Below are 11,596 nucleotides of genomic sequence, written 5' to 3'. Positions count from 1 at the left end.
ATCGTATAAACATAGGCAGTTTCTTTATCTGTAATATCAGGATCACAATTTATTCTACTTTCTTCGAGTGTTTCTTTGCGCTCGGAGGGGCTTCTAGAGATTACAGAAACAAAAATAGTTCCATCATTCAAAGATGTCATAGTCTAGTGGGGAGACAAAATTGCATTGTGACATCTCCAACACAGATTTTTAGGAGACCTTATCTTGTTTTATTATTTTATATTTTTTTATTTTAAAAAGATTTTATTTATTCATTTGAGAGAAGAGAGAGCACAAGCTGGTGGGGAGGAGCAGAGGGAGAAGCAGGCTCTCCACTGAGCAGGGAGCCCACACTAGGCCAATCCCAGGACCCTGAGATCATGACCTGAGCCAAAGGCAGATGCTTAACTGACTGAGCCACCCAGGCACCCCTCAGATTGTTAGGAAGGGTTTAAGTGAGATCATGAGAGCCTTCCTTTCTTCCTCAAATGTTTATTGAGCATCTACTATATGCCAGGCCCTGGGGACAGAATAGCACATGAAACAGTGGTTCCTCCCCTCCTGGTCTGTCCGCCTATACAGCCCCAAGGAGACCTTGAAGGGACTCAGGAAGGCCCAGAGTTTTCTGTCTGGGAGAAGCCTTTCTCTTACAAAAGCAGGGGCCCCTCCTCAGTTTGTACGCAACTTGTTTCCCCAGAGACAGGTTGCTTAAATGAGTACACGCTCACTGTAAGACTGAAAAAAAAAAAATTAAGTAGAAAAAAATTACCCTGGTCTCATCTAACAAACATTTTTGGGGGTTTCCTTCCAAACTATTTTTCCTACTCAGTTTTTCTCCACAGTGTTGTGGTCATTCTTTTTTTTTTTTTTTTTTTAAGATTGTATTTATTTATTTGTCAGAGAGCACATGTACAAGCAGGGGGAGCTACAGGCTCTCTGCTGAGCAGCAGCCCAAGGCAGGACTTGACCCCGGGACCTGGGATCATGACCCCAGCCGAAGGCAGACACTTAACTGACTGAGCCACCCAGGCACCCCTGCTGTGGTCATTCTATATGTAGAATTCTGAATCTTGTTTCTTTCCATTAACACACAAGTGTGCTCTGTATTCTTCCACCTCTGCCATAAACATTTTTTAACTAGTCTGTGGATGTATTTAAACAAATACCTATTATACTGACATTTAGGTTGTTTTTAATTTTCCACTACTATAAATAACACAGTGATAAATGCTTTTATGAACAAAGCTTATTCCCATATGTAATATGGAATCCTAGAATTGGGATCACTGAATCAGAAGGAGTGGACACTTTGAAAGTCTTTATATTTATTTGTTTGTTTATTTTTAGGTATTTTTTGGTTTTTTGTTTTGTTTGTTTGTTTTTTAGATTTTATGTGTTTATTTGACAGAGAGAGACACAGTGAAAGAGGGAACACAAGCAGGGGGAATGGGAAAGGGAGAACCAGACTTCCTGCCGAGCAGGGAGCCCGATGAGGGACTTGATCCCAGGACCCTGGGATCATGACCCAAGCCGAAGGCAGACACTTAACAACTGAACCACCCAGGTGCCCCAACTTTGAAGGTTTTTTACTTTTACAAGGATGTTGGGGTGTCAGTGTGCACCCTGAAAAGGGTGACACCTCTGGCTCTTCTGGGGATGAACCAAGGTCCCACTCACTGAGTTGGTGGCTCTCCAACTGGAGCCAGCGTCAGAGTCACATGGAGGGTGTGTCGAGCCCAGCTGCCTCTGAGCCAGTTGGCCTTGGGTGTAGCCAAAGACTCTTCATGTCTGACAAGGCCCCAAGTGATGCTGATACTGATAGTCTGGGGACCACACTAAGAAACCCCAACTCCAGCCATTATTGGTTTTCCCACTTTCCACCAAGTCTGTTAAAGATGAAAGACCATAGGCGGCCCTTAAGAGCCCATGTTCTTTGCCCAAAGCACCCAAAATTGAGGCAGAGATTTAAAAAAAAGAAAAGATATATAATGTAAAGTCATGCACATACTTGGTTTAAATAATTAAATAGGAGGGGCACCTGGGTGGCTCAGTTGGTTAAGCAGCTGTCTTTGGCTCAGGTCATGATGTCAGGGTCCTGGGATCGAGTCCCACATGTGCCCTCTGCTCTGAGGGGAGACTGCTCCTCCCTCCACCTCTGCCTGCCACTCACGCTGCTTGTGCTCAGCCTCTCTCTCTCTCTCTGTCAAATGAATAAATAAAATCTTAAAAAAAAAAAAAAAAAAAAGTTGATTGCTGAGCCACATGGTGTACAACGATTTTACTTTCAATAGTTAATCTTTTGTTTTTTATGGAGTCGCTTTTAATTGACTTATTTGTTTTATGTTGCTGTCATTAATTCTCCCCAGCTCTCCCATGGAACTGAAAAACCCTCCAGTGCTGTGTCCCAAATCACCCCACGTCAACAGGAAATCTATTAGTTCCTATCTGTTTGGTTTCTTCCCGCTCTGTTTCCTATGGGCTGCCATAGACAAGTTGCCACAAACTCCGAGGCTTAAAACAATAGAAATTTTTTTCACTGTTCTGGTGGCCAGAAGTTCAAAATCAAGGTTCTGGCAGGGTTGATTCCTTCTGAAATGCTCCATGCCTCTGTCTCTTCCAGCTTCTGGCCGTTGCTGGCAGTCCTTGGCGGGTTTTGGCATGTGCTCGCATCCTTGTGATTTCTCCCTCCACCTTGACATGGCCTCTTTCCCTCTCTGTGTGTCCTTTCGCGCTGTGTCTCTCACAGCCTTCTCATGAGGGTGCCAGTCATATTGTATAAAGGCCCGCATATGACCGGCTTTCTTGTAAGTATAACCTCTTCTTAACTAATTACACCTGCTAAGACCTTATTTCCAGAGGAGGTTCTGAGTAGATACGAATTTAGGGAGGATGCTTTTCAATCCAAAAGAGCCACCAATGGTCTTTCTAGAGCCTTCTGACTTCTTGCAATGTTTGGGTTGGTTGTTCTCTAGACTTGCTAAATTTCCTTATCCTTCATGCTGAGAATTTCCTTCATTTCCCTCTATAAATCTATTCCTTTATTTCTTTTTTTAAATATTTTATTTATTTATTTGAGAGGGAGCACAAACAGGGGGAGGGGCAGAGGGAAAAGCAGGCTTCCCTCTGAGCAGGGAGCCCGACGTGGGACTCAATCCCAAGACTCCAGGATCAGGACAAGAGCAGACGCTTAACCAACTGCGCCACCCAAGTGTCCCTGCAGTGTTACTCTTCTTCCCTGAGCATTTTGACTCATCTCCTTCTACATAAGCTGCAGCATCTTCTCTCTGTCCCCTGAGTTTTGAAATGCCCTAGGGAGGTGCCCCCATGCAAGCTGATTTCATCCTTTTTACCAACATCCGGCGGTCCTTTCATCTGGAAACTCACATCCTTCATTTCTTGGACCTTGTTCTTGTATCACCTGTTTGATTTCTTTCCCTTTGGTTTTTATCTTCTCTTTCTGAAACTTTTAATCAGATGGAGCGCATCCTGGAATTGACCTCTGATTTTTTTCGTTGTCTTTTCTCCTCTTTTTCATCCCACTCTTTGTGTCCTTCTTTCTGGGCGATGCCTCGTCTTTATCTTCCAACCTTCTATGGAGTCTTTTATCTTGGTTATCATATATTCCATTTCTAAGCTCTCTTCCTTGTTCTCGGACTGCTCCCTATTTTCAGCATCCTGTTTGGGTCTTGCAGATGTAATCTTTCCTCTTATCTCTCAGACGATATTCCTTAGAGTTGTTTTGTCCGAGTTCCTCCTGCAGCCTGCATGGTCTGTTTCCTTTGAGTTCCTTCTCTCTGATTGTTTTGGTCCTTGTCTTTGATGTAATCAGCTTTCCTCAGATGTCCGTGACCTTGACTGTCTGTTCATGTTTAAGAATGAGTCACTTCAGAGAGGACCGAAGTCCCCGTGTATGGGGGTGGAGGGGGTGTGTGTGCACAAGGCATGTCTCTCAAGGGAGACTGGGCTGGAAGTGGCCACTGTGTTGGGGGGTCCCCAGCATTGCCATCTATAGGCCCTTTGTCTGGGGCTGTTGGATTCTGCCGGAGAAAAATCATTTAATCTTCTGCGTGGTTGTAAACCCGGCTGCTGGAGGTCTGAAACCTGAGCAACCTTGGGACGGGGTTACCATTCAGGTGCGGATGATCATGTCCTCTAGAAACAGAATGAGCCACATAATATCCTAAAATCTTCTAGTAGCTACAGTAAACACAATAAAAAGAAGCAGGTAAAATTAATCCCAATAATCTATTTTATTTAACCCGGTATAAAAATATTGTCACCATATAGTTAAATATAAAAATTAGCAGATTTCACACTCTCTGATTCCTACTAAGTCTTCAAGAATTGGGTGTCTTGCATGTACAGCACATCTCCAGTGGGACCAGCCACAAATATCAAGTACTCCATAACCAGCTACGTGGGGTGAGTGGCCACTGCCCAGGACAGCACAGGGGTAGACCATCACTTCTCCCTTCTCTTCCCTGCAGAGTTTCTCCCCATAGTCTGCTCCAGGCTCCCAGGACAGCCTGAGACCCTCGTGGCATTCAAGAACCATTTGATTCTGCCTCAGTTCCTGGAGCAGTCTGGGTACCCTAGAAGCAGGAGGCTACCTGTTTGCACAAGATTTACAAGGGGGTTTCCATGGTACCTGCTCACTTCTAGGCTAGGCAAACTGCCCCCGTTCCCATGGTGGGGGGCTATTGAAAATTGAGTCCCCACTCCCCTCTCCCTCCCTTTATTTTTACTCTACAGGTTCACCGGCCATTTTTGTTGTTTCGTGGGCTATCAGCAGACACTTTCTGGAAGATGTCGGGTAAGCCGTTTGAAGGAGAGGTAACAGGAGTGTGTTTTATAATGTCCAGTTCTTCAGGCACGATGGAGCTATCTAGGAGAGGCCTGTTTCTCAAACTGTGGGGGACACAGGCGAGTACTCTGGAATACTGGGCTGGTGTGAGCTTGCAGATAGGTGGGGGGGGGGGGTGGCCTTCATTGCACCTACACCCTCCTGGGCCTGCCCATGCCCTGAGCTCTGTGGCAAGAGCAGGGGCTGGGCAGAAGCTGTGATGCTCCAGGCAGGTGCCACTCAGGGAGGCAGCTCAGGGCCAGCCCAGCTTTCCAGCTTTTCTTTCCTCCTGGGATCTCCCTCCTGTACTCCTCCCTGCCTGTACCGCCTCCCCACCCCCCACCTCGGGCTTTGAGACTCCAGCTGAGGTGGGCACAGGAGAGGGGCAGCCACATTCCCAGGGACTCCTAATGGGGACAGAGAGATCTAGTCTTGTTCTCTAAAGCTGCCAGGCACTAGGGATGGAGGTAAGTAAGCCGAAGGGCACCTGTTGGGAAGTAGGCCCATGGAAAGAAGCCAGGGAGGAAGTGAGGCAGCAGCGGGACAGAGCAGAAGTGGTTTCTCATGAGCAAACTGACATGACCAGCCCAGGATGTGGATGAGGTCCAAGGAGGTGTGCCAGTGTCCTGTGGTCTGTCTTTGGCCCCAGATAATAATTTCAAAATAATTATTTTAATTGGGTGAATTTGATGTTGTGTAAAATCTGGATTTTTAGCTCCTCTGGAGAACATAGGAAGTTCTACCAACATCTCTCAGTCTCCCTTATGGCAAAAATCAGCCGGAGTCGAGTTGTGGCTGCCTTGGGTCAGGCACATGCTCTCTAGCTTGCCTGGTAACCCTCCTGTGCAGGATGTCCCAGGGTCCTGAGGCCACGTATCAGTCACCCAGCCCCTTCACTCACTGATGTCACCTGCCTGGCCATTGTTGGCAGTTGAGTTTGTTACTGTGTCCGCTTTGGGATTCTGGGATCTTCTGCGGTCAGGTGCCAAACAGGTGTGCACACAGAGCGTGCACAGGAGATGGGGGTGCTGCTCCAGTGGCCTCAGAAGTGCTCCCCGGCAGCAGGGGAGGGTCCGTTCTAACAGTGCTGGGCCCCCAGCCCCAGAGCTTGGGGCCACCAGCATGGGCCCTTCATCCGAAGAGCGCTTTCGGGATTTAGTCCTTCCTCGTCCCCTCAGTTCTCCACTCCTAACGAGGCCTGGCTGTCCCCCCATAGGTGCTGGGACATCAACGCCAATGCGTCCATCTGGTGGGTCATTCGGGGGCCTGTGATCCTCTCCATCCTGGTGAGTGGCCCGTCTTGCCAGGTTGGTCTCCAGTGGGAGTGGTGGAAAGAGTGACTGGCCTGGACTGAAGGCCAAGGGAAAGCGCTAGCATGGCCCCCTCCAGGAGCCAGGAGGGAGGGATAAACCAGGGAGCTTCCAGAGGTTGGCCAGCACCAGGAGGGTCTAGATGGTGGATGGAAGAATGGGGGATGGGGGATGGGAGTGGGATGAGGCGCACTCAGGAGACAAAAGTTTACAGAACTCTCTTAGGTCCGTGAGCAGCCACTAAAATGTGGTGAGCCGAGCTCCTTGCCCTAAACTGCAGGGTTCTGTGCCGGCCTGAAAATCCCCCGTTCTGATCTTTGGGTCCTGATCTTTTTTTCTAGATGTTCCTCTTGTTAAACGGAGAAGAATCACTGAGCTGTGATCATAGGCTGGGGGCTGGGGAAAGCTCAGTGAGGCTTGGGGTGCTGTTGGTGGGGGTTGCAGTCCTGGAGGGGTGGCCCTCAGGGAGAAGATACAGGACTCTCATGGAGGGGGAACTCAGAGCGTCTTTCCCTTGGGCTGCCCTTCAGAATCACCTGGGGTTTATTTGTTTAATTAATTAATTTTTTTAAAGATTTTGTTCATTAGAGAGAGAGAGAGAGAGAGAGAGAGAGAGTGTGTGTGTGTGTGTGTGTGAGAGAGAGAGAGAGAGAGAGAGAGCACATAAGCAGGGGAAGAGGCAGAAGCAGACTCCCCACTGAGCAGGGAGCCCAAGGCAGACGCTCAATGCCTGTGTGCCCAGTGGGGGTTGGGGGGGTTGAGTTCTCTGGGTTCGGAGGCCTGGAGCTGAGCCTGTGGGTACAGACAGGAAATAGGAGGACAGAGGGCGGGGGACCTACCAGGGTTGTCTCCTGGGCCGCAGAAAACTTTGACAGGAAGTGCCCTTCCTGGGCTCCCTGGAGAGGGAGAGGGGGCAGCCCAGGGCAGCAGCCCCAGCCCCCACCTTTCAGTGGCTGGTTGGTGACCTTGGTGGGGGTGGGGGGTGGGAGAAGGGGGCCATTCCAGGACCTCCTTGTTTTTAATTTTCTTCTTCTTTTTTTCCCCTAAATAATAGAATGCATGTTTAAAAAAAAAAAGTTGGAAGATACAAAATGTGTTTTCCAAAAGGGGAAAAAAAATCACACATACTTTCAGTACCGAGACACACACTGGGAATACACATATGCTTTTACTTCCTATCTTTTTTTTTTTTTTAAGATTTTATTTATTTATTTGACAGAGAGAGAGAGAGAGAGAGAGATCACAAGTAGGCAGAGAGGCAGGCTGGGCGGGTTGGGGGAGGGGAAGCAGGCTCCCCGCTGAACAGAGAGCCCAGTGCGGGGCTTGACCTGAGCCGAAGGCAGAGGCTTAACCCACAGAGCCATCCAGGCTCCACCCCTTCCTATCTTTTTTTTTTTTTTTTTTTGAGCACATATCCTTTTTTTCAAAATGCCTAATATGGTTTTGTATACTTGCTTGTGTTTCTCACTTAGTAGTAGATGTGAGCTGTCCCATGGCCTTTGAAATGATCTGATCCACCGATGTGCTCTGGCTGCATAGTATTCCCAGGGTCTTTCCTTATTTAGTTAGGCCAGTTTCTTTGCTGTCATTCTGGGGATCTGAAGGCCCAGCCCAGGGGAAGCCCAACAGAGAGACGATGGGCCCCCAGGGTCTTGGTGGATTTCACCAGACTGTGATCTCTCTAGTGCTGTTTGGGGGCACTCCTGATGCATAATATCTCCCAAAAAGGGGCCCCTCGCTGGCTGAATTGGAAGAGCACGCACTCTTGATCTTAGGGTCGTGATGTCTTAAATAAATAAGAACTTAAAAACATCTCCCAACCAGTAGCTCATGGGGCCTAGAATTCCACCATTTAGGACTTTAAGCTCTTGAGATTTTTTTTCTTTTGCCCTCAGGTGCTCCCTATAAAATTAAATGTAATTCTAAGGCCGAAAAATAGATGAAACTAAAATAACCTTTATTCATTTATACCATGCATAGCCAGCTCCGAGCAAGATACATAAACAAACAAGAAGCTGAGAAGCAATTTTCCCCAAGAGGCGGCTGGGCTAGGAGTCCTAGACGGACCACTAATCCTTGTCTTTGGGCCAGCGTACCCAGGCCCCAGACTGGTTGTGGGAACAATGAGGGTACCTGGCAGGGCGATTCCACTGATCCTGATTTCCCTAAATGGTGCTGGAGCTGGTAGGTGGGTGAGAGAGGAGGACGTGAGCACCTTTATAAAGTCCTGGCACTGGGCTTGGGGGAGGGGACACCAAAAGAAATAATGAGACGGCATTCCTATCCTTTAGTAAGTTATGATAGAATTGGCAGATAAATAGACACAGAAGTTTGACAGATGCCTACGTTTGGTTTGGCCTCTTTCAAATATTTCACGTGCTTACCCAATAACATGATCCCTAACTGCCATGTATCAGGAAGGAGAGATAATCAAGGGTGGCTTCCTGGAGTTGGTGATTCAACTGCAAAGTGACTCTATAAGTCTTTGAAGCAGTGGTTCTCGAAGTGTGTCCCCCAGACCAGCAGCTTCAGCATCACCTGGAAGCTTGTTAAAAATGCAAATTTGGGGGCCCCACCCCAGATTTACTGACCTGGAACCTCTGGGGGAAGGAACCCCCTAATCCGCACCCAAAACGTTAAGAACCTCTGCAGGAAGGAATCCTTGTCACTCGAAGTGTAGCCAAGGACCAGCTTTTGCATTATCTGGAGCTTGATAGAAATGCAGACTCTGGGATGCCTGGGTGGCTCAGCTGGTTAACTGTCTGCCTTCCACTCAGGTCATGATCCCAGGGTCTTGAGGTCAAGTCCTACATGGGGCTTCTTGCTCAGCAAGACTTGCTCCCTCTCCCTCAGCCTGCCACTCCACCTGCTTGTGCTCTGTTTGGCAAATAAATAAATGAAATCTTAAAAAAAAAAAAAAAAGGAAGAAGAAGAAGAAGAAATGCAGACTCCCAGGTCAGTGGTGATCTGCGTTTTTACAAGACCCCTGGAGGATGCCAATGCATTCCAGTGTGAATGACCCCTGCCACAGCTTAGCAGCCCTTAGAGCTCCTGCAGCCCGGGATAGGTGCAGGTACTGGGTCAGACATCACCTCCAGACAGCCTGTTCCCCCAGGACTCTCTGGGGCCAGGTGGAGGGTGGAGTGTCTCAGCAATGTGCAATCCCGGGTGTGGTCTGCAATGACTTCTCTGGCCCCAGGGCCAGGGGTCAAGGCCAGGAGAGGTGGCAATCACCTTCAGCCCCTTCTCCCTCTTGTGTTTTACAGATTAACTTCATCCTTTTTATAAACATTCTAAGAATCCTGATGAGAAAACTTAGAACCCAAGAAACCAGAGGAAATGAAGTGAACCATTATAAGTAAGTGAAGGGCAAAGTCGGAGGCCTGCTCAGTCAATCAGCAGGTATTTACGAGTGCCTATGGTTTACAAAACTGGCCCTGGTTCCAAGGAGGTTATGATGTAATTGGGAATGAGGGTGGGGAGGAGTGGGTCCCACGGGAAAGCCTTAGACACTGCCCCCGTGGCCGGAAGGTAAGAAATCTCTCAGGATCCTAGGGAGCAGAGATCTGTGTTTGGGGCAATGCTAGGGAGTCTAACGATGGGCTTCGGGGACCCAAAATCAGAGAAATGTGTACAGGTCTGTGTGCTTTTCAGGGGAGAAAGGTGCTAGCTTTCATCAGATTGTCAAGATGTGTGATCCAAAAATACTTTAAAACCTTTAAGATGTTAAAGGGAGATGCAGTATTAGGTCAGTAGGGCCCCGTAGCAAAAGAACCACGACACACGGGATGGCATGAAGAAGAGAAATTTACTTACTCGGAGTTCTGGAGCCTGAGGTCTTGCAGTTAGGGCTTCAGTGGGTGAATTTGGGTGGGGGAGACGTAATTCAGAACTGTTAAAGGCCAGTCGGTGTTCAGTGAAGACTTTCTCTGTGATGTTCTGAGCTTTGAGAATCTGGCAGTGACCTGGACCGCCTGGTGACAGGTTCTCCAGAACCTCTTTAGGGCAGTGGGTTCCACAGTACAGTGGAGCTGGGCATCCAGGATCAAGTTAAGTTGCAGGCTAAAATAGAGGAAGCCCAGCTCAGTTTGAATTTGGGACAAACAACAAATGGTGTTTGTCAAAATATTTCTCAAAAAATATTATCCGTTGTTTATCTGAAATTCAAATTGAACTGGGCATCCTGTATTTTTCTTTGCTAAATTTAGCAATCCTAATCTGGGATCTGGGAGGAAAATGAAAGAACGTCTCCTTATGGATATGTATTATCCCAAAAAAAAAAAAAAAAAAAAAGTGCTGGTTTTTTGAATAATAGGTTCAATGACACATGCACGTAATTTACAAATAATAAAGTTGTTTGGGTGGATACGTGTTCACATTTTTTTTTCCTGGTGGGGTGCGTGATCAGAAAGTGTAGGGGGCTGGCCCTGGGTGATGAGTATGTGGGGGTTGGAAATTCTCCAGAATAAAAGATAAAACCGCAAAGGTTTGGGGCACCACTGCTGGCCTCTGCAGTGGGGCAGGTGGGGGCTCTGGGAGCTATGCCCATGGGGAGGGGCAGGACACCACAGCAGGTCTGTGTCTGCAGGCGCCTGGCCAAGTCCACCCTCCTGCTGATCCCCCTCTTCGGAGTCCACTACATCGTCTTTGCCTTCTCCCCGGAGGATGCCATCGAGGTCCAGTGGTTCTTTGAATTGGCCCTTGGCTCGTTCCAGGTAAGCTTTGGGGACTGTGACCCTCAGGAGTTCTCTCTTTCTTTCGAGAGAAACGGGAGCCATAGAGACAGCAAGCCAGGTCTCCCCAGAAGGGTCCAGCCTCATTGGGCACCCATGCAGGAGGAGGTGGGCAGGACCTCACTGTGCTGTGGGACCCCGAGTGGGATCCAAGTCTCCCACCAGTCAGCTAGGGGGTGGGAGATAAAACTAAGGAGAGAGAGACTGACTCCAGGGAAGACAAAAAGGGTGTGTAGGGAATCAAAATGACATCACCAGAGGGCTATGGCTGAGCCATCAAAAAGCAGGGCAGGAAGATGAGCATTGTGGGAATGGGGGAGGGAGGGCATCTGAAAGAGAATAAGGTCCTCCTCTTCATTCTGGGAAGTCCGTGAAAGGGCCCCAAACTGAAAAATCCAGAAGGAGCGACATCAGCATATTATTCAGAAGCAGCGAAGATTCCACGTAGCTGCCTCTGAGGCACAGGAAATGGGGGCAGGGCTGTTCCGAGGTGGCTCTCCTTTCCTGAGGAGAATCACTGGACTCTGAAACTATGCGCACACACAACGTGTCAAAGATGAAAACCAACTTTAAAAAAAAGGAGAGTGAGGGCAGAAATCACCGACCTCCTGATTCAATAAGATGTTGTGAGGCTTCAAAAAACAAAGAGTAAAAACAACCACCACCACCACAAAAATAGTAAACACGTTTGGACAGAAGGAGTCTTCACATGAATCCCAAACTTCACAATG

General features: G+C 48.1%; 1 protein-coding gene across 1 annotated transcript in view; it reads left to right on the top strand.

The window, feature by feature from the left end:
• Positions 1-11,596, top strand: part of LOC111140948 (secretin receptor) — a 73,086-nt gene that overhangs the window by 56,888 nt on the left and 4,602 nt on the right. Inside the window, exons 8-11 of the mRNA XM_022493221.1 lie at positions 4,732-4,792; positions 6,039-6,108; positions 9,399-9,490; positions 10,721-10,847. Of these exons, the coding sequence (XP_022348929.1) occupies positions 4,732-4,792; positions 6,039-6,108; positions 9,399-9,490; positions 10,721-10,847 (350 nt within the window). The remainder of the gene's footprint in view (positions 1-4,731; positions 4,793-6,038; positions 6,109-9,398; positions 9,491-10,720; positions 10,848-11,596) is intronic.

Source organism: Enhydra lutris, unplaced genomic scaffold (assembly GCF_002288905.1).
Source record: "Enhydra lutris kenyoni isolate GAN:26980312 unplaced genomic scaffold, ASM228890v2 scaffoldscaffold1, whole genome shotgun sequence".
Taxonomy (NCBI): Eukaryota; Metazoa; Chordata; class Mammalia; order Carnivora; family Mustelidae; genus Enhydra; species Enhydra lutris.
Note: the sequence above shows the minus strand (reverse complement) of the source record. Positions and strands in the feature narration are given on the sequence as shown.